We start from the raw sequence: 23,400 nt of genomic DNA on the forward strand, positions 1-23,400 counted from the left end.
TCATGTCTTTTCTTCCAAGGAGTAAGAGTCTTTTAATTTCATGGCTGCAGTCACCATCCGCCGTGATTTTGGAGCCCCCCCAAATAAGTCTCTCAGTGTTTCCATTATTTCCCCATCTATTTGCCATGAAGTGGTGGGACTGGATGCAATGATCTTCATTTTCTGAATGTTGAATTTTAAGACCACTTTTTCACTGTCCTCTTTGACCCTCATCAAGAGTCTCTTTAGTTCTTCTTTGCTTCCTGCCACAAATATGGTGTCATCTGCATAGCTGAGATTATTGATATATCTCCTGGAAATCTTAATTCTAGCTTGTGATTCCTCCAGCCCAGCATTTTGCATGATGTAGTCTGCATATAAGTTAAACAAGCAGGGTGACAATATACAGGCTTGACACACTCCTTTTCCTATTTGGAACCGGTCTTTTGTTCCATGTCCAGTTCTAACTGTTGGTTCTTGACCTGCATACAGATTTCTCAGGAGACCTGTCAGGTGGTTTGGTATTCCCATCTCATTAACAATTCTCCATCGTTTGTTGAGATCTACACACTCAAATGCTTTGGTGTAGTCAATAAAGCAGAAGTAGATGTTTTTCTGGAATACATGATTTTTCAGTGATCCAGTGAATATTGGCAATTTGATCTTTGATTCCTCTGTCTTTTCTAAATCCAGCTTGAACATCTGTAAGTTCACAGTTCATGTACTGTTGAAGCATGCTTGGAGAATTTTGAAGGTTACTTTGCTAGCATGTGAGATGAGTGCAATTGTGGGGTAGTTTGAACATTCTTTGGCATTGCCTTTCTTTGGGATTGGAATGAAAACTGACCTCTTCCAGTCCTGTGGCCACTGGCTGAGTCTTCCAAATTTGCTGGCATGTTGAGTGCAGCACTTCCACAGCATCGTCTTTTAGGATTTGAAATAGCTCAATTGGAATTCCATCTCCTCCACTAGCTTTGTTCATAGTGGTGCTTCATAAGGCCCATTTGACTTCACATTCCAGGATGTCTGCCTCTAGGTGAGTGATCACACCATCATGGTTATCTGGGTCATGAAGATCGTTTTTGTATAGTTCTGTGTATTTGCCACCTCTTCTTAATATCTTCTGCTTCTGTTAGGTCCATACCATTTCTGTCCTTAATTGTGCCCATCTTTGCATGAAATGTTCCCTTAGTATCACTCATTTTCTTGAAGCGATCTCTAGTCTTTCCCACTCTATTGTTTTGCTCTATTTCTTTGCACTGATCACTGAGGGAGGTTTTCTTATCTCTCTTTGCTATTCTTTGGAACTCTGCATTCACATGGGTATATCTTTCCTTTTCTCCTTTTCCTTTCACTTCTCTTCTTTTCTCAGCTATTTGTAAGGCCACCTAAGACAACCATTTTGCCTTTTTGCATTTCTTTTTCTTGGGGATGGTCTTGATCACTGCCCTCTGTACTGTGTCATGAACCTCCATCCATAGTTCTTCAGGCACTCTATCATATCTAATCTCTTGAATCTGGTTCTCACTTCCATTGTATAATTGTAAGGGATTTGATTTAGGTCATACCTGAAGGATGTAGTGATTTTTCCCTGCTTTGTTCAGTTTCAATCTGAATTTGCAATAAGGAGTTTATGATCTGAGCCACAGTCAGCTCCCGGTCTTGTGTTTGCTGACTGTATAGAGTTCTCCATGTTTTCTCTGCAAAGAATATGATATTTTATATACTTATATGTTTTTGTATTTATATATAATTAAGTATTTAAATATAATTTTTAATATAAAATATTTATATAAATTTATATGCTCCTATATTGAGAGTGTATGTGTCATTGAGAGTAATATCCTCTTCTTGTATTGATTCTTCTGTCATTATATAGTGTCTTTCTTTAGCCTTTTTATGGCTTTTGTTTGGAAGTCTGTTTTGTTTATAGGAGTGTTGCATCCCCCACTTTATTGTCATTTTCATTTGCATGAAATACCTTTTTCCATCTCCCCACTTTGAGTCCTTTGTGCTGGAGTGGGTCATTGGTTTCTTAAAGAACTTAGTTTTGGCTTTATTGAGCCACTATTATATGTTTGTTTCCTCTTTCATTATTTTTTGTTGTTAACATTTTTAAAAGATTTATTTAGTTGTATTTATTTACGGCTGTACTGGGTCTTAATTGCTCTGCACAGGCCTTCTCCACTTGTGGTGAGTGGGGGCTACTCTCTAGTTGCAGTGCATGGGCCTCTCATTCCACTGGTTTCTCTTGTTGTGGACCACGGACTCTAGGTTGCATGGGCTTCAGTAGTTGCAACTCATGGGCTCTGGAGCACTGCTTCAGTAGTTGTGGCACACAGGCTTAGTTGTCCCATCGCATGTGGGACATTCCTGAACTACGGATTGAACCTGTGTCTCCTTCATTGGTGGGTTCTTTACCACTGAGCCACCAGGGAGGCCTGCTTTTACCACCATTTTTCTCCTTTACTCTTCTGTGATTTGTTGTTTTTCTAATGTTCTTACTAGGTGAGATGGATGTTTACCTCATTAATTTTCAGTTCTTATTGTATAAAAATGTAATTTCTGATATGTGTCATTTTATCATACAATTCTAAGTATTTCTAAAGTTCCATTGTAATTTTTTTCCTTTGAACTGTTTTGATAGAAGTGTTTCCAAATGTAAGAGAATTTTAAAATTGTATAATTGAGTTACTCGATCATTAGTTGTCAGTGTATAATAGTGATTTGCTATTTTTATAGATTATACACCATACAAAGTTAGTGTAACATACTGACTATATTCCTTGTGCTGTATATTGCATCCCTGTAGCTTATTTATTTTATAACTAGTAGTTTGTACCTCTTACCTCCCCTTCACCTATTTCATACCTCCCTCACCCTTCTCCCATGTGGCAAACCACTAGTTTGTTTTCTATATCTGTTCATCTTATCTGTTTTTGTGTATTTGTTGACTTGTTTTATTTTTTGGATTCCACTTATAAGCAAAAATATACAGTATTTGTCTTCTAGCAATTTTTAATTTGATTGCATTGCAATTAGAGAGTTTTGTGTATGTGATAACTGATTTTTGAAATTGTTGAATTTACATTTTGGCCTTCCATGTGGTCAGTTTTTATGAACATTCTATTGTTGAAGAAAGTCACCAGTTTAATGTTTTTAGTTCTGTGAATATTTACAGTGTTCTGTGGATGATTGTAATTTGTCTGTTCTCCTTTGACTGTTTTTCTTGGCTGTTATAGACAGTGCTTATCAAAACATTTTTATGTGTATCTGTGTTACCATGTGAGTATATCCACAGGAAAAAGTATACTAGTATATTTTCAAAAAGTATTTTCCTTTAAAATTAGGATCAAGGTGGATCTAGTTTATAGTTTCAATGTTGTATCTGATTCGTGCTTATTTCCTTACGTCCTTGACTAGTCTTGGCATTTAAAACAATATTTATTGGAATATAGTTGTTTTACAATGTTGTGTTAGCTTCTATTGTACAGCAAAGTGAATCAGTAATATATATATTTCCACTTGTTTAGATTTCCTTCCATCGAGCAATGAATAAAGTTCCCTGTGCTATACAGTAGGATTTTCATTAGTTATCTATTTTGCACATAGCATCAATAGTGTATATACGTGAAACACAGTCTCGCAGTTCATCCTTCCCCCAAGCCCCTGCCTCTTGATATTCTTAGATTTGTTCTCTATGTTTGTGTCTCTGTTTCTGCTTTGCAGATAGGTTCATCTGTACCATTTTTCTAGATTCCACATTTATACATTAATATATGATATTTGTTTTTATGACTTTCTTCATTCTGTATGACAGTCTCTAGGTATATCCATGTCTCTACAGGTGACCCAATTTAATTCCTTTTCATGGCCAAGGAATATTCCATTGTCTGTGTGTACCACACCTTCTTTATTCATTTCCTCTGTTGATGGAAATTTTGCTTGCTTCCCTGTCCTGGCTTTTGTAGATAGTGCTGCAGTGAACATTGGAGTACATGTGTCATTTTGAATTACGTTTTTCTCTGGGTATATGCCCAGTGTTGGGATTGCTGGGTCATAGGGTCCTTCTGTTTTTAGTAGTTTTTAGGAACCTCCGTATTGTTCTCCATAGTGGCTGTATCAATTTACCTTCGCACCAGCAGTGGAAGAGGGTCTCTTTTCTCCACACTCTCTCCAGCATTTGTTGTTTGTACACTTTTTGATGTTGGCCATCCTGACTTGTGTGAGGTGATAACTCATTGTAGTTTTGATTAGCATTTCTCTAATAATTAGTGATGTTGAGCATCTTTTCATGTGTGTGTTGGTCACCTGTATGTCTTCTTTGGAGAAATGTCTGGTCTTCTGGTGGTAGTTTAGTCACTAAGTCATGTCGGAGTCATGTCCAACTCTTGCAACCTCATGGGCTGTGGCCTGCCAGGCTCTTCTGTCCATGGTATTCTCCAGGCAAGAATACTGGAATAGGTGGCTGTTTCTTTCTTCAGAGGATCTTCCCAACCCAAAGATCTAACCTAGGTCTTGTGGATTACAGGCAGATTCTTTACCGACTTAGCTATGAGGAAAGCCCCATTAAGGTCTTCTACTAGATTCATATTAGCAAACTGTTTCCAGTCAGTCATGGTTGGGAAAAGTTATATTCTTCTTTTGATTTTCAGTGTCTTTAATTATGAGTGGGAGTTAGTCAGCGTTTGTTTTTTTTTTTTTTTTTCATTTGGAGGACTACCTATTCTTATTCATCGCCCATTTTTCTACTAGGCTACTCATCTTTCTTACTGCTATGTAAAATTCCTCCTATGCCGTGTGGATGGCACATTTAGATGGTTTAAAGCTTACTTACCACCAGGATACTTTTTTGTTATTTTGACTTGCTTCAAATGTTATTTACTTTAGAAATGGGTGATGGATCGTCTCGAAGAGATCATTTCATGAGAAGTGGATTTGCCTCTGGGAGGAGTTTGGGAAACAGAGGTAAGTATCTTTCTTTAATCATCTGTTTTAATAGGTGAATAGTGGAATGAATAGAGGCTTTTATGGCTGTTTAGTGCAAGGTTAAATCCGATATAACTTAGTGTAGACTTGGTTGGGATGATGATTTTTTTTTTTAATACCAGTATTCTTTTCACTGTTTTACATTTTAAGATAGTAGGAAATAGTTGAATTGATTAGATGGGTAGATTGGTTAAAGAGAGTTGCTTCCCAGAGCTGCTTCTTGATGTGTTGATGGTTATTGTTCCCATTGGCATGGGAGGAATGGGAGAAACTCCAGAGACTAGAGTGTGAAGGCCCTTTTTCTTAAGTTTTATGTTTCTCAAGAAAAGGCAGTATGTGAAACAGTTTTGTTAGCTCACTAGTTTTAAGAGGTTGTTTTCCCAAAATTGAAAGTTTTTATTGTCACTTTCAGAACAACCAGCACTAGATGTGACAGAGAATGACACAGCAAAATAGTTTCCTCCTTTCCATTTTTAGATTTGTTATTAAACTGCTGAAAATATTGTGCACTGTATTTTATTATAGTGCAACAAAATACTATTAGAACCTCAAATGGTCATATGGATTTTTAAATAAATTTCTCTTATGGGGCCCTAAGCTAGGGTTAATAGTTTTAAATATACATGACACTTATTCTTGAATTTATTAAATGTTAGTTTTTGAAAAACTTTGGTATTTGTATATATTTTTATTCATTGGAAACTGAATGTTGTTATATGATATTTCATTTGCTACTTAGAAAACTTAATTTTTTAAGATAAAGTTAACATAAGTGTGAATTTTATGTTTTGACATGTTTCTTCTACTAATGAAATTTGTTGAAGATGCATATATTTATTTTTTATCTTTAAGCCTGCATATTAAGTGAGAGGCAGTAATGTTTTGGACCATGTAGTTGTGCTTAGAGATTCAAGTGTGTATTCTGTTTGCTACTACTAGGAAATAACAAATAGCTTAATATGACACTCAGGGAGCTACTTAATATTTGGATATATTTTAAAATCCTAATTTAGAATGATATTTTTTGATGCAGACTTCTAAACATTGTTGACTAGAGCCTTTTTAAATGAGGAAACCATCACTGAGATTTTACTATGAATTGTTAATTCAATATGTTGTAGATTTAAATACATTAAATTTCTGATCAAAACTGTGAATATTGATACTTTAAAAGTTATCTTTGACAAAATCTGAAAAAGAATGAATATATGTATATGTAAACTGAATCACTTTGTATACCTGAAACTAACACAGAATTGTAAATTAACTATACTCTGATAATATTTAAGAAAAAAAAAGTACTCTTTAATACTGCATATAATCCTGGAAATTTATAGAAGAACCACACCTTTCCCAAATGATTCAGTTTACCATTCTAGTTTGTTTCAATCTTTATGGTATTTTTTCTCACAACTTGGATATATCTTGTAACATGGTTTTAAAATTGACTTTTAATTACCTAAAATGTATATTGGTTGGCTTTTTATCTTCTGTGAGATATGGCCTAAAAAGCCTTATCTTCCTAAATCACATGCTTTTTTAGAATCTGATAAAAATGCTGATAGTTGCATATACACAGTTTTTCATGTGGCATTAGGAGTTTCACAGATCTCTTAGCTCCTCTGTATTAGGATATTATAGATGTAGGGAAGACAATTTGTGAAAATCACAAGATTATGATAATTATCCCAATGAGAGTTTAAAGTGGCTATTTGTGATGTTTGGGGTGCTTAAGTTTATGTTTTAAATAACTGTGCTGCTTGCCATAGAAACTCTGCCCTCAAAATTCTTAATTTCGTGGTAGAGAAGCACATGGAAAGAAATATTGCTTAAAAAGAGATACACATAGTATGCTGTGGGAATGTGATTGATGAATTGATTACAGTTAGAGGACTGAAGGAGGACTTCACAGGAGAGGTGGGTTTTGAATCAGGCTTTTGAAGAGTGAAAAGAATTTTGCTAGGAAAAATAGGAAAGCAAGGAATGTCATGCTGAAGGAATAGCATGTAGGAAATAGAAGATATTAGAAGTTCACAGCGTGGAGTATGGAAAGTTGTTTTATGAATTAAAATGTTGGGTGTTCAGAGTTGTATAGTGGAATATAAAACTAAGAAGGTTGATATGGGGAAATACTATGGAGGAGTGGGAGGTAAAGGGAAGTGGTATTGTTAGCATTTTTTCGTTATTATATTAGCTCCATCTTAACTCTAATTTTAAAAAGTAGATTGAGTGTGATTTAAGTACTAGGAAAATGAATAGGGACTTCCCTGATGGTCCAGTGACTTAAGCCTCTTATGCAGCCAATACCAGGGGCCCTGCTTTGATCCTTGGTCAGGGAACTAGATCCTACATGCTGCAACTAAGAGTTCTCATGATGCAGCTAAGACCTGGTGCAGCCAAATAAATAATAAATATTTTTTAAAAATGAATAAATAATGAATAAAAATAGGACAAGAGTATAGAATTTTCATTAGCAGTGACTTTCACATAGAGGTATAATGTAAATAGCTGGATCTGTCAGGGTGAGGTTTCAATATATAGAAAATGAGAGTTGAATTGAATAGAGTTCAATTGTAGAATTGAATTTCTTGGTTAAAGTTCTCTAGTAGAATAGCAAGTAGTTGAGAGCTGTATTTCAGCAGTAGTATATTTACGTTTTTACTTTGGTATAATGTAAGAATTTTTTTAAAAAGAAGTTGCAGGTATATTTTAATTTCATAAGTTCCTGTAATACTCTCTCCTCATCCTTGGAAGTTCCCTTACCACACAGATTCATTTAATTCCTAGTTATTGATGACACACTTGATTTTATACTTTAAAAAGTTTTAATTGTATCTGAACCTTTTCAGATCCTGGTGAGTCTAATAAAAGAGAAAATACGTCCAGAGTGGGTGGTTTTGGAGTTGGAAAGAGTTTTGGAAACAGAGGTAATCTGCTTATGATGTCTTTCAATGGAAACTTAAGTGATACCTTACAGTCATTGAGTTCTGTTTCCTTATAACATACATAGGAAGTGTGTGCCTTTCCCAAGAGTTCATGGAGATCACAAGGGAGTGCTATCACTTTCCTAATCATAGTTCAGAGCAGCACTTTATGCTGCTTTGGATGTGTTTGCTATTCTACTTAGTTTTCTTGTTTTCCTTTTTAATAGCCATGCTACTTGTTGCAGCATCTCATCAAATTGATTTACCCCACAGGTGAACCCCACCTCTTTTCTCCTGTACTCACGAGTTCCTTGCCCTGCTCCTGCAGCAAGAGATCTATCTTAAACTTCCAGGGGTGAATCTGAGTTTCCATCTTTACTTGAACAAAGAACCAGTGGTGGTGGTTTAGTCGCTAAGCTGTGTCTGACTCTTGTGACCCCGTGGACTGGAGCCTGCCAGGCTCCTCTGTCCAAGTTGTGTCTGACTCTTGCGACCCCGTGGACTGTAGCCTGCCAGGCTCCTCTGTCCCTGGGATTCTCCAGGCAAGAATACTGGAATGGGTTGTCATTTCCTTCTCCAAAAGAACCAGTAGAAGTTTTGAATTTGTGTTTTGTGTTTTGTGTCTAAAAAAACTTAAAAACTATAAAGTAGAATTTATGTAGAGTTTGAGATCAAAACCGATAGTACATAGATGGAAGACTTCTCAAGCATTTTGGAGACTCAGCACTTGACTTTTCTGGGAAAGGTATATGGAGGGGAAGGGGCAATTGTAGAGGGTAGTCGAGTGTAATCTTTTTCTGAACCAACTTCAAAACTTGCAAGTATTTAAATAAATAAAATAACCAAAAAATCTGTTTTGTTATATATACTGTTTTTGTAGGGACTATCTTTATTTTGAAATTATATATCTGCTTAAGGAAAAAGTGTTATCCATTCATATATAGAGGCCATATGTGGCCTGATACTTACTTTTTAATATGCTAATTGTGTATTAAATGTCTCTGGAGTTTAATGCTGGGACATGAGATTTTGTTGAGCCTGAGATATTAAATGACTTGATATGTAGACACTTTGCATATAAACTTAATGTCTCTCAAACAGTAATTGATTGGTCTCTGTACTATTGAAGCCATAATTTAATATATTTTATTATTTGAATTAGATCATGATTGAGAGTCATTGCATATTGACATTTAATTTTAAGTTACATTATCTGAGTAACTTGTAGTTACTCAGGTACCAAAAAGATCATTTTATTAAAACTCATATATTAAAAATGTATGAAATATTACTGATAGATGCTTTTAAAGTGAATTTTAGAGCCACATCTATATTTTCCAGAGATGCATAGATCTAGACACAAGGTCTTATTAAATGAGAAACTTGAAAGCAGAGTTTGGTGAAAGATTGTTTTTAAAATTTTATAAACAGAGGTTGGTAGAATTTCCTTGATACTGAGAAGGGAAAAATGATATGATATTGGATTGTAATTTAGTTGTCCTCCATCAGATGAAAGTATAATTTATAAAATTAAAAATTTGATATTTTGAATAGAAAGTACATAGTGGTTATAGTGAGATACACACACACATACCATGTTTCACTCATGTACATATGGAGGAATATGTAACATTTCAGGTAGTATAAGATTGGCTGGTATTTTAATCTTAATAAAGTGACACAAGGCAGAAGTTGTCATACAATGCATATGCATTCTAATTCACTATTTTTATATATAGTCGTGTGTAATTTATACAGTTTTAAAGGGACATCATAACTAGCAGTCCCTGTAAGGTGTTTCTCTTTCTTCTGCAGAAGAAATTGGTTTTTGGTCACTTGATTTAGGTAGTTGTTTTCCGAAATTTACAAATTTAATTTTATGTTTCGTGTAGGTTTTTCAAATAACAAGTTTGAAGAAGGTGATAGCTCTGATTTCTGGAGAGGTAAGTTCACTGTTTTTCGTAGTGACTTAAGAATTTAGTGTCTAGAATCCATGCTAAGGAGGAAATAAAATTATCTTGGTCTGTTCCAATTCTGATTTATTTAAACACGGTTTTATAAGGCACCTATCAGTCAGTTCAGTCGCCCAGTCGTGTCCGACTCTTTGCGACCCCATGAACTGCAGCACGCAGGGCTTTCCTGTCCATCACCAACTCCCGGAACTTGCTCAAACTCATTTCCATCCAGTCGGTGATGCTATCCAACCGTCTCATCCTCTGTCGTCCCCTTCTCCTCCTGCCTTCAATCTTTCTCAGCATCAGGGTCTTTTCTAATGAGTCAATTCTTTGGCGTCAGGTGGCCAAAGTATTGGAGCTTCAGCTTCAGCGTCAGTCCTTCCAATGAATATTCAGGACTGATTTCCTTTAGGATTGACTAGTTTGGTCTCCCTGCAGTCCAAGGGACTCAAGAGTCTTCTCCAATACCACAGTTTGAAAGCATCTTTGACGCTCAGCTTTCCTTATGGTCCAACTCACATTCATACATGACTAGTGGAAAAACCATTGCTTTGACTAGATGGACCTTTGTTGGCAAGGTAATGTGTCTGCTTTTTAATGTGCTGTCTAGGTTGGTCATAGCTTTTCTTCCAAGGAGCAAGCGTCTTTTAATTTCATGGCTGCAGTCACCATCTGCAGTGATTTTGGAGCCCAAGAAAATAAAGTCAGCCACTGTTTCCATTGTTTCCCTGTCTGTTTGCCATGAAGTGATGGGACCAGATACCATGATCTTTGTTTTTTGAATATTGAGTTTTCAGCCAGCTTTTTCACTCTCTTTCACTTTTATCAAGAGGCTCTTTAGTTCCTCTTGGCTTTCTGCCATAAGGGTGGCATCATCTGCATATCTGATATTATTGATACTGTGTCTCCCAGCTGTCTTGATTCCAGCTTGTGCTTCATCCGTGACTTCTCTTGGCCAGAATACTGGAGTGGTTAGCCGTTCCCTTCTCCAGAGGATCTTCCCAACCCAGGTCTCCCACATTGCAGGCGAATTGTTTACCAGTTGAGCCACCACAGAAGCCCCAAAGCAGTATCAGTTCAGTTCAGTTCAGTCGCTCGGTTGTGTCTGACTCTTTGTGACCAAAGTAGGATAGGCAGAGCCTTAACCAAGAATTCAGCCTTCCTCATCTGGGCTGTTGTCATCTATCTTAACTAATCTATGCAGGACAACTTTTGAATGCTGTGTTGCCTTAAGAAAAAGAGGATAGTAGAGCAAGTCAGGAAGCAAAATTTCACTTTCATATATAAATACAATTTGGGGCATGTAGGTCCTTATTCAGACTCAAATAAGTATTTCCAGTGGAAAAGGATTTGAGACTGGATCATTGCTGAAATCAAAGACATTTATGTAAAAGTACTGACACTCTGGTTTGGAGGAATACAGAAAATGGTGAGGATATTGTTAGCAGAAGATAGACTTAAATAATTAATAATACTTTCCCAAGAGAACCTGATTGAGGAGGTTTGAGTGAGGCCCTGGATCCTGTATTTAAAAGCCTCCCTGATGACTGATGCCTCTTTGATTTGGTAACCACTGATCTATGGAGTCTTTATAACTTAAAAAGCAGGGTTTGCTATCATGATAGAAGCTTTTTTTCTCTGCACACAGATATATAGTGTATTTTGTGGTTATTTTTCCTGTATCTTGTGTCCCTTAGCTGGTACAGTATAGCAAGAAGGAGCTCAGATTTTGGAATCAGACACCTGGGGTTTGAGACCCAGATCCTTCTCTTCCTGTCAGTTGTATTATCTTAAAAAAACATGTTTAACTTTGTATTTCTTTTTCTCTGTTTATAAATTGAGGATAATACCCACCTCATAATGTTTTTGTGAAGATTTAAAAAGTTAAAATAGAATTCACTTAGAAGAGTGTCAGACAGATACTGAGTTTTATGTGTTATTATTACATTAGTTTTCTATAATTAATAGATTATAACTAATCTTGGGCTCATTATCTCAGTTTTGTTTGTGCTTAGCTTTATTTTTAATTCTACAGAGATAATTTGTTTTTAAATAACTTTTTATTTTGAAATCGTTTGACTCAAGAAGTTTCAAAAATAGTACAGAAGATTTCCTTCACCTTGCCTCTAATGTAATTGTACTCCTCACCCAACTTCTCCTAATGTCATTAGCCTATTTTAATTCCCAATGTGGTCAAAATAACTAAGTTTGTTTTAGGAGAACAGTTGGCCAAAGGTTATGTGAGGTGTCTTTCTCCTTGTCGGGTCCCAAATTAATTCATAGGTTTTCTTTGATATATGGCAATAAATGTTAGCTACCATCATCATTATTCCAGATGATGATGAATTATTATATCATCAACTAATAATTCCATTATTCCAGATTTTTCTAAGAATCTTTCCAGAATTCATTCTTTCCTCTTCAACTCCCTTGTATGAAATCTTGCTTCTGAGAAGGTTGTCTTGATGTTAAATGACTGTTCAGGAGTATTGTCAATTGTTGATATCATCTCAAATAGGAGCCTGCAACAAGACCTGTGGGTCATTGTTTACTATAAATCAATATTAATTGAGTAGATTAGTACTTTTGTATATAAACAACTGATCGCTTTTTATCTGGTTAGCCACATATGTCGTTAACTGGGATCTAAAGTTCTCCGGTACCAAATGTTGGTGATATGTACAAAGATTCCTTGAAACCATCTTGGTATTTTCCAAATATGGCTTTATTGGGATCTTCTAGAAAGCTTAAAGGTATTACTGAACGTTATATCAATAATGTATAATTTTTTAATTTAGAAAAATTGTTCATTCCTTGATGTCACTCTGCACATTCAAAATAAATATCTCTAGGGTGGGTTCTGATAATTTATTTTTAACCAACTTTCCTGATAATTTTTAGTCATCCTTCAGTGTAGTGATCCTCATACTACTATGCAGAAACTCTGATAATGTTACTTAATAATGTTACTAAGAACAGAAAGCCAGGATATCCCCAAATGCTTCCATTAGGATGGATGGGGGAAACTTTGCATATATTAAAAAAACACTAATGTCTCAGGTTTATTAAGAAAGGCAATTTACAGAAATAATGATGACATTAAAAATATAATAGTTATGCATTTCTGAGATCCGATTGACTACTCAGATGTTCAGATATTTCTGAAACTGTTTCATGACATTTATGAAATTTGTATTTTTTGGTTGTGCTTAGAACATGACAGATACATGCTAAACATTTAGTATTTAAGTATATTAGGTGAGTTTTAAAAAGAACTGACTGAATAATGTGTTTGTATTTTGTTGTTATTTTAAAATTTAAAATTTTGTTCACATGCTAACTTATGAATATATTTATTTTTTCTTGGTAATTTCTCTTGACAATACTATTTAGATACTACAATAATATAAATACTGCAGTGATTACTTAGATGCTATTCACATGTTAAATTTTTATTCAAGAGTCTAGTAATGACTGTGAAGATAATCAAACACGGAACAGAGTGTTTTCCAAGAGAGGCGGTAAGGACCATGTTTTGGAACAACTTGTACTTAAGACAGAAGTTAAACTGAAAAATTGATTTTGGAAGAGCTGAAAGAAAAATTCTGGTGGTGAAAACCTTTCAAGAAAAATACTTTGGCATATCCTTTATGCTGTTAATATTTGAGTTAATATTCAGTAGGTGTCTCTCCTTCTGTCACTGGATTTGTCTTTTCCTAAGACCTCTAGAGTGTTCTATGAAGTACAACAGGCGGGACTGTGTGAATCTTGGTCAGTCACGATATAGATAACCTGGGATGTCTTTGTCTCTGGGTAGGAACACTGGAGATATGGGGGAAGGGAGAAATTGTAGATTAATTACCATACTTGCTAATCCTGCCTCTACTTGAGGTGAGATGGTATAAAAATTATCGTGCTCAGTTCTGGATTATCTATAGGCAGACATGTTAAACTAGCAACAATACCCACGAAAAACCACAGTGAACTTATAAAATTGCTATAAGTGTGCAAATATATTTATGATAGAACTTTAGTTTTTGCTGCAACTTGGGGAGGTCCTTTTCCCTTGCCTATTAGATGATTGGCTGATTGACTAGACCATTGACTAGCAGGCCTTCCTAGTGAAGCTGAGACTTGCTGTGGATTTCACTGTAGCCTTGGTTGAGTTGTGAGGGGGGTAGGAATTTGGTGGTGAATGAGGGATGGCTTATTTATCTCCTAAGTTGAGTCTTTAATGGCAATTGCAGGGGCTCCTGCAGTGATGGGGCAGACATTTAGCTAAGAAACAGACTCCTCTTTTAGCATTGCTCTCCTTCCCCCTTTAACAAGCAGTTTTGACACAAATGTTCCTAAAACATAGCTCTTATTTAAAATGTTTTATTTTCTGCAGAACAGTGCCTGGCTTTCTTACTATTTCGTTTTCTTTAAATCATTTTAATTCATATTTAAGTGAAGCAGTGAAAAGCCAGTTGTAGCCCTTTGTGCTTGATCCTGGCTTATTGACTAGTGTAGGTTGACTAGTAGGGTGTCCCTGATTGCTATTTTCTTTAGATGTACACATTTGAAGGTAGAAAATTTGTGTGTGACACGGTGGTCACTCAGTAAATACAGAGGTGTGTGTAAATAGAACCGTATCTAAGTTTATGTTGAAGTATGATGTCACACAGGAACAGGTAGGTGCATATGTCATAAATGTATGCAGCTCAGTGATTTTTCAGTAACTGAAAACACCTGGGTTCTGTGTGTTCCCAAGCACCCAGATCAGGAGTAGAAGTTACTAGGTCCTCAAAAACCCCTTTCATGCTCATTTTTAGTCACTAGCACTGCCCTTCTAGTTAATCTCTATTCTGACTTGTAGCAGCATAAATTTTTAAAAATTTTGTACTTAATATAAATAGAATCACATAGTATGTAATCTTTTTGTATCTGTCTTCCTCTTAATGTAGTTGTGAGACTGTCTTATTGTTGGTTGCAGTTGAAGATCATTATTGCTGTATAGTGTTCTTTTGTTCTCCTGCTAATGATGGGTAGTTTGATTTTGTAAATATGAAGAGTTTTGGACTATTCTGAAACTGCTTCTCTGAACATTCAAGTACATTTCTTTTGGTGACGCTTGCTAGTGTTTGTCTTTTTGACTGTAGTCATTGTAATGGATAAAAAGTGGTATCTCATGATTTTTATGATTGACATATAGTTGATGTATAATATTATGTAAATTACAGGTATCAAAACATAGTGATTCATACTTTTAAAGGTTATACTCCATTTATAGTTGTTATGAAACGTTGGCTGTATCCCCTGAATTGCACAACATATCCTTGTATCATTGTGATTTTGATCTGCATTTCCTGGTGACTGTGATGTTGAGCAGCTCTCCCTGTGTATATTGGTCATTGGTATATATTCTTTGAAGAAATGTAATTCATATCCTTTGCCCATTTAAAAAAAATCAGGGTTATTTATCTTTTTGTTTTAAGAATTCTTTATGTATTCTTGATACAAGGGCTAACAGAAACATGATTTGCAAATATTTTCTCCCTTTCAGTGGTTGTTTTTTAAACTTTCTTGATGGTATCCTTTGAAGCACAAAGTTTTAAATTTTGATGCAATCCAGTATTTTTGTTTTTGTCGCTTTTTCTCTTGATATCATGTAGAAAACCCTTGCCTGTTCGTAGGTCATGCAGGTTTTCACTTCTTTCCTTCTAAGAATTTTATAGTTTTCACACTGCTCTTACATTTAAGGTCTTTGAGTTCATTTTTGTATATGGTGTGGAATAAGGGTCCAACTTAATTCTTTGGCGTGTGACCAGTTGTCCCTGTACCATTTGTTCATGTTTTACATTGACATGTATAGGTCTGGAGCTCTTGAAATATATCCAACTCGCAGTTTATTAAGCTTCTTAGATGTTTGTTGCTTCAGTCGTGTCTGACTCTTTGTGACCTTATGGACTGTGGCGCGGCATTCTCCTTTATCCATGGGAATTTTGCCAGCAAGAATACTGGAGTGGGTTGCCATGCTCTCCTCTAGGGAATCTTCCAGACCCAGGGATGGAACCTGCGTCTCCTCGGTTCTTTATTGCTGAGCCACCAGGGAAGCCCTCTTCGATGTGTAGATTAATATTTTTCATTAAATTTCAAATTTTTTCTGTTTTTATTATGGTAAAATAACTTAGCATAAAGTTTGTCATTTCAGCTATGTATGTATAATTCAGTGGCATTGAGTATTTGTGCAGTGTTGTTCTGTTATCACCCCTGTGTATTTCTAAAACTTCTTCATCACACAAGCAGAGCTTATATCCATGTAGCAGTAACTCCCCATACCTCTTCCTCTCAGTCTTGCTGTTTTGTGTTTGGCTTCATTCACTTAGTCTCAGCATTTTCAGTGTTATGTGGTTGCATGTATCAGAACTTCATTCCTTTTCATGGCATACTATTCCATTGTGGGCTTCCCTGGTGGCTGGCTCGGTGGTAGAGAACCCTCCTGGTAATGCAGGAGATGAAGTTTGGGTCCCTGGGTCAGAAGGATCTCCTGGAGGAGGAAATGGCAACCCACTCCAGTATTCCTGCATTGGTAATCCCATGAATAGGGTAGCCTGGTGGGCTACAGACCATGGGGTTGCAGAAGAGTCAGACATGATTTAGTGACTTAACAGCAGCAACAGTATTATTCCATTGTATGTGTACTCTTAAAAAAAACAAAGAAACAGACACAGGATTAATCTCAAAAATATACAAGCAACTCCTGCAGCTCAATTCCAGAAAAATAAATGACCCAATCAAAAACTGGGCCAAAGATCCAGACAGACATTTCTCCAAAGAAGACATAGAGATGGCTAAAAAACACATGAAAACATGCTCAACATCACTCATTATCAAAGAAATGCAAATCAAAACCACAGTGAGGTATCATTACACGCCAGTCAGAATGGCTGCTGTCCAAAAGTCTTCAAGCAGTGAATGCTGGAGAGGGTTGGAGAAACGGGAATCCTCATACACTGTTGGTGGGAATGCAAACTAGTACAGCCACTATGGAGAACAGTGTGGAGATTCCTTAAAAACTGGAAATAGACCTGCCATATGCCCCAGCAATCCCACTCCTGGGCATACACACTGAGGAAACCAGATCTGAAAGAAGCATGTTTACCCCAGTGTTCATCGCAGCACTGTTTATAATTGCCAGGACATGGAAGCAACCTAGATGCCCATCAGCAGACGAATGGATAAGGAAGCTATGGTACATATACACCATGGAATAGGACTCAGCCATTAAAAAGAATACATTTGAATCAGTTCTAATGAGATGGATGAAACCAGAGCCCATTATACAGACTGAAGTAAGCCAGAAAGATAAACACCAATACAGTATACTAATGCATATATATGGAAATTAGAAAGATGGTAATAACCCTATATGCAAGACAGAAAAGAGACACAGATGTACAGAACATACTTTTGGACTCTATGGGAGAAGGCGAGGGTGGGATGATCTGAGAGAACAGCATCAAAACATGTATATTATCAGGTGTGAAACAGATTGTCAGTTAAGGTGGGATGCATGAGACACGTGCTCGGGGCTGGTGCACTGGGATAACCCAGAGGGATGGGATGGGGAGGAAGGTGGGAGGGGGATTCAGCATGGGGAACACGTGTAAATCCATGGCTGATTCATGTCAATGTATGGCAGAAACCACTACAATATTGTAAAGTAATTAGCATCCAAGTAATAAAAACAAGTGAAAAAAAAATCCATTCAAGTGAAAAATTGAAAGCATTTCCCCTGAAGCCAGGAAGAAGAAAAGCGTGCCCACTCTCACCACTAATATTCAAGATAGTTTTGGAAATTTTGGCCACAGCAATCAGAGCAGAAAAAGAAATAAAAGGAATCCAGATAGCAATTGAAGAAATAAAATTATCACTGTTTGCAGATGACACAATCCTCTACATAGAAAACCCTAAAGACTCTACCAGAAAATTACTAGAGCTAATCAATGAATATAGTAAAGTTTCAGGATATGAAATTAGCACACAGAAATCCCTTGCATTTCTATACACTAAGAATGAGAAAACAGAAAGAGAAATTAAGGAAACAAAACCACTCACCATTGCAACAAAAAGAATAAAATACTTAGGAGTATATCTACCTAAAGAAACAAAAGACCTATACATAGGAAACTATAAAACACTGGTGAAAGAAATCAAAGAGGACACAAATAGATGGAGAAATATGTGTTCATGGATTGGAAAAATCAATATTGTGAAAATGAGTGTACCACCCAAAGCAATCTATAGATTCAGTGCAATCCCTATCAAGCTACCAACGGTATTCTTTACAGAACTAGGACAAATAATTTCACAATTTGTATGGAAATACAAAAAAACCTTGAATAGCCAAAGCAATCTTGAGAAATAAGAATGGAACTGGAAGAATCACCCTGCCTGACTTCAGACTGTACTACAAAGCCACAGTCATCAAGACAGTATGGTACTGGTGCAAAGACAGAAATATAGACCAATGGAACAGAATAGAAAGCCCAGAGAAAAATCCACGTACCTATGGACACCTTATCTTCGACAAAGGAGGCAAGGATATACAATGGAAAAAAGACAGTCTCTTTAACAAGTGGTGCTGGGTAAACTGGTCAACCACTTGTAAAAGAATGAAACCAGAACACTTTCTAACACCATACACAAAAATAAACTCAAAATGGATTAAAGATATAACTATAAGACCAGAAAATAGAAAACTCCTAGAGGAGAACATGGGCAAAACACTATCTGACTTAAATCATAGCAGGATCCTCTGTGACCCACCTCCCAGAATATTGGAAATAACAGCAAAAATTAACAAATTGGACCTAATGAAACTTAAAAGCTTTTGCACAACGAAGGAAACTGTATGCAAGGTGAAAAGACAGACTTCAGAATGGGAGAAAATAAGAGCAAACGAAGCAACAGACAAAGGATTAATCTCAAAAATATACAAGCAACTCCTGCAGCTCAATTCCAGAAAAATAAACGACCCAATCAAAACCTGGGCCAAAGAACTAAACAGACATTTCCCCGAAGAAGACATCCAGATGGCTAACAAACACGTGAAAAGATGCTCAACATAACTCATTATCAGAGAAATGCAAATCAAAACCACAATGAGGTACCATTACACGCCAGTCAGGATGGCTGCTATCCAAAAGTCTACAAGCAATAAATGCTGGAGAGGGTGTGGAGAAAAGGGAACCCTCTTACACTGTTGGTGGGAATGCAAACTAGTACAGCCACTATGGAGAACAGTGTGGAGATTCCTTAAAAAACTGGAAATAGACCTGCCATATGGCCCAGCAATCCCATTCCTGGGCATACACACCGAGGAAACCAGATCTGAAAGAAGCACGTGTACCCCAGTGTTCATCACAGCACTATCTATAATAGCAAGGACATGGAAGCAACCTAGATGCCCATCAGCAGATGGATGGATAAGGAAGCTATGGTACATATACATAATGGAATATTAATCAGCCATTAAAAAGAATACATTTGAATCAGTTCTAATGAGATGGATGAAACTGGAGCCCATTATACAGAGTGAAGTAAGCCAGAAAGATAAACACCAATACAGTATATTAACGCATATATTTGGAATTTAGAATGATGGTAACGATAACCGCAAGACGGAAAAAGAGACACAGATGTATAGAACAGACTTTTGGACTCTATAGGAGAAGGCGAGGGTGGGATGATCTGAGAGAACAGCATCAAAACATGTATATTATCAAGTGTGAAACAGATCGTCAGTCCAGGTGGGATGCATGAGACAAGTGCTTGGGGATGGTGCACTGGCATGACCCAGAGGGATATGATGGGGAGGGAGGCGGGAGGGGGATTCAGGATGGGGAACACATGTAACTCCATGGCTGTTTCCTGTCAAAATATGGCAAAAACCATTACAATATTGTAAAGTAATTAGGCTCCAACTAATAAAATTAAATGAAAAAATATATATATAAATAAAAATCCATTCAAAAGTTGATGTACCCTTGGGTTTCTAACTACTTTTGTCTGTTGTGTATAATGCTTCTCTGAATATTCATAAACAATTATCTGTTTGAGTCACTGTTCTTGCATTTTTTGGGTATATGTTTAGAAGAGGAATTGTCAGGGAATTGACTGGGATAAGTTAAAATATGCCATAAAAATCACAGCTCTTAGAATCAGCCTATTTTAAGAAATATTTTCTATTTTTAATTAACATTTTGTTTTTAATAAACATTACTGTTTTGTTGTTGTTGTTCAGTTGGTCAGTTGTGCCTGACTCTTTGTGATCCCAAGGAGTGCAGGATGCCAGGCTTCCCTGTAGTTTACCATCTCTAGGAGCTTGCTCAATCTCATGTCCATTGAGTCGGTGATACCATCCAACCATCTCATCCTCTGTCGTCCCCTTCTCCTTCTGCCCTCAATCTTTCCCAGCATCATGGTCTTTTCCAATGAGTCAGCTCTTCCCATCAAGTGGCCAGAGTTTTGGAGATTCAGCTTCAACATCAGTCCTTCCAATGAATATTCAGGATTGATTTCCTTTAGGATCGACTGGTTTGATCTCCTTGTAGTCCAAGGGACTGTCAAGAGTCTTCACCAGCACCACAGTTCAAAATCATCAGTTCTTCAGTGCTCAGCCTTCTTTCTGGTCCAACTCTCACATCTGTATATAACTACTGGAAAAACCATAGCTTTGACTAGACGGACCTTTGTCGGCAAAGTGATGTGTCTGCTTTTTAATACACTGTCTGGGTTGCTCATAGCTTTTTTTCCAAGGAGCAAGCGTCTTTTAATTTCATGGATGCAGTCACCATCTGTGGTGATTCTAGAACCCCCCCAAATAAAGTTTCTCACTGTTTCCATTGTTTCCCCATCTATTTGTCATGAAATTATGGTACCGGATGCCATGATTTTCGTTTTCTGAATGTTGAGTTTTAAGCAGCTTTTTTACTCTCCTTTTTTCACCTTTATCAAGAGGCTCTTTAGTTCCTCTTGGCTTTCTGCCATAAGGGTGGTGTCATCTGCATATCTGAGGTTATTGATATTTCTCCCGGCAATCTTGATTCCAGCATATGAGTCAACCAACATGGCATTAGTTAAATAACCAGGGTAACAATATACATCCTGATGCACTCCTTTTCCAGTTTTGAACCAGTCTGTTGTTCCATGGCCAGTTCTAACTGTTGCTTCTTGACCAGCATGTAGGTTTCTCAGGAGGCAGGTAAGATGGTCTGGTATTCCCGTCTCTTTTAAGAATTTTACACAGTTTGCTCTGATCCACACAGTCAAAGGCTTTGGTGTAATCAGTGAAGCAGAAGTAGATGTTTTTTCTGAAATTCTTTTGCTTTTTCTGTGATCTACCAGCTGTTGGCAATTTGACCTCTGGTTCCCCTGCCTTTTCTAAGTCCAGCTTGAACATCTGGAGGTTCTTGGTTGATGTATTGTTGAAACCCAGCTTGGAGGATTTTGGTCATGACCTAGCTAGCACGTGAAATTAGTGCAATTGTATGGTAGTTTGAACATTCTTTGGCATTGCCCTTCTTTGGGATTGGAATGAAAACTGACCTTTTCCAATCCTGTGGCCACTGCTGAGTTTTCCAAATTTGCTGGCGTGTTGAGTGCAGCACTTTCACAGCATCATCCTTTAGGATTTGAAATAGCTCAGCTGGAATCCTGTCACCTCCACTAGCTTTGTTTGTAGTGATGCTTCCTAAGGCCCACTTGACTTCACATTCCAGGATGTCTGGCTCTAGGTGAGTGATGACACCATTGTGGTTATCCGGGTCATTAGGAGGTTTTTTGTGTTCTTCTGTGTATTCATGCCACCTCTTCTTAATGTCTTCTGCGTCTGTTAGGTCTATATCATTTCTGTCCTTTATTGTGCCCATCTTTGCATGAAATGTTCCCTTGGTTTCTCTCATTTTCTTGAAGAGGTCTCTAGTTTTTCCCATTCTGTTGTTTTCCTCTGTTTCTTTCCATTATTCACTTAGGAAGTCTTTCTTATCTCTCCACGCTGTTCTTTGGAACTCTGCATTCAGATGGGTATATCTTTCCTTTTCTCGGTTTCCTTTCACTTCTTTTCTCAGCTATTTGCAAGGACTCCTCAGACAACCATTTTGCCTTTTTGCATTTCTTTTTCTCAGGGGTGGTTTTGATCACTTCCTCCTGTACAATGTCATGAACCTTGTCCATAGTTCTTCAGGCACTCTGTCTGTCAGATCTAATCCCTTGAATCTATTTGTCACTTCCACTGTATAATGGTAAGGGATTTGATTTAGGTTATACTGAATGACTTAGGAGTTTTCTCTACTCTCCTCCATTTAAGTCTGAATTTTGCAGTAAAGAGTTCAATCTGAGCCACAGTCAGCTCCCAGTCTTGTTTTTGTTGACTGTATAGAGCTTCTCCATCTTTGGCTAAAAAGAATAATATCAATCTGGTTTCGGTGTTGACTATCTAGTGATGTCCATGTGTTGAGTCATCTCTTGTGATGTTGGAAGATGGTGTTTGCTATGACTAGTGCATTTAATGTTGTTTTTTATTTTGTTAATGTTGCTTGAGTTGATGCAAGTCCTAGATTAATTTTCAGTTTGGAAAGTATTAATTGGACAATTTATTTTGTTCTTTAGTGTACCAGCATGTGGAGACCTTTACTTTGCTATTTTTACTGATATTAGTGATACAGATTGTTTAGTAATTTTATTTTGTTTGTTAGTATAAAGAAATACAGTTAAGTTTTGTATATTGAAGCTTCAGTAACATCACTAAACTGATAAGTAATTTTTCAAAAAATGACAAAAATTTTCCTGTTCTTTTATCAAAGTCTAATTGATTTATAAATTCATTCTTTTCTAAAGATTGTTACCAGACATCTTTAAGAGCTGCTCAAAACTGTCAGTTCTCCCTTACAAAATGCAGGATATAGTTCATGGGAAGGACTTAGGTTACCTTTAAAAGAATATTGATGTCATATTATGAAAAGTGACATTTGTGTGTAGAATCATTAAGCTATAGCTACCAGAGGTACTGATGCATTATGTTGTTGATGGTCCACTGGTGAAGGTAGATTTGGAAAGGAATGCAACTGAATTTATAGAAAAGATTTCAGTGGTTAAAAGCATATTGAATTTAATAAGATTAAACACAGATGAATAGAACAAATGAATCCAAAGGTAGATTTGTAGAAGTTCTCTAAATTCGGAAATGTAAAGCATGAAAACTGTTAATAGATATGAAAAACAGATTAAGAAGCTCTGTTATTCTGGCATATAGTTAAATATGTCCAGAGGAGAGAATAGGAACAGAAGGAGAGGAGACTGTTCAGAGATAATAGATGAGACTTTTCCAGAGTGAATGAGGTATAAGAGTCGAGCAAGGTAAATAAAAGCAAATTTACACCCTTAAAAAATACTATAGAGATTAAAAAAATTTTTGAAAACTCACCAGAGGAAACAGATCCACCTATCCAGGGAAGAATCCTGGAGTGGGTAGCCTTTCCCTGCTCCAGGGGATCTTCCCAACCCAGGGA

At 36.6% G+C, this 23,400-nt stretch overlaps 2 protein-coding genes across 8 annotated transcripts in view; both read left to right on the top strand.

The window, feature by feature from the left end:
• LOC122435672 (E3 ubiquitin-protein ligase SMURF1-like) overlaps window positions 1-2,491 on the top strand; it is a 3,720-nt gene extending 1,229 nt beyond the window's left edge. The window contains exon 3 of the mRNA XM_043459809.1: window positions 2,488-2,491. Within this exon, the coding sequence (XP_043315744.1) occupies window positions 2,488-2,491 (4 nt within the window). The remainder of the gene's footprint in view (window positions 1-2,487) is intronic.
• The window catches only part of LOC122435863 (probable ATP-dependent RNA helicase DDX4), a 57,337-nt gene that overhangs the window by 961 nt on the left and 32,976 nt on the right, over window positions 1-23,400 (top strand). For 4 of the 7 annotated variants that reach the window (XM_043459951.1, XM_043459953.1, XM_043459956.1 and 1 more), the window contains exons 2-5: window positions 4,870-4,947; window positions 7,818-7,895; window positions 9,785-9,835; window positions 13,309-13,368. In XM_043459951.1, coding sequence (XP_043315886.1) covers window positions 4,872-4,947; window positions 7,818-7,895; window positions 9,785-9,835; window positions 13,309-13,368 — 265 coding nt within the window. In that variant the 5' untranslated portion in view covers window positions 4,870-4,871. Of the gene's footprint in view, window positions 1-4,869; window positions 4,948-7,817; window positions 7,896-9,784; window positions 9,836-13,308; window positions 13,369-23,400 lie in introns of those variants that run through there. The other 3 variants (XM_043459954.1, XM_043459955.1, XM_043459957.1) reach the window with 3 other exon arrangements.

This window comes from Cervus canadensis, chromosome X (assembly GCF_019320065.1).
Source record: "Cervus canadensis isolate Bull #8, Minnesota chromosome X, ASM1932006v1, whole genome shotgun sequence".
In the NCBI taxonomy this organism is placed as follows: Eukaryota; Metazoa; Chordata; class Mammalia; order Artiodactyla; family Cervidae; genus Cervus; species Cervus canadensis.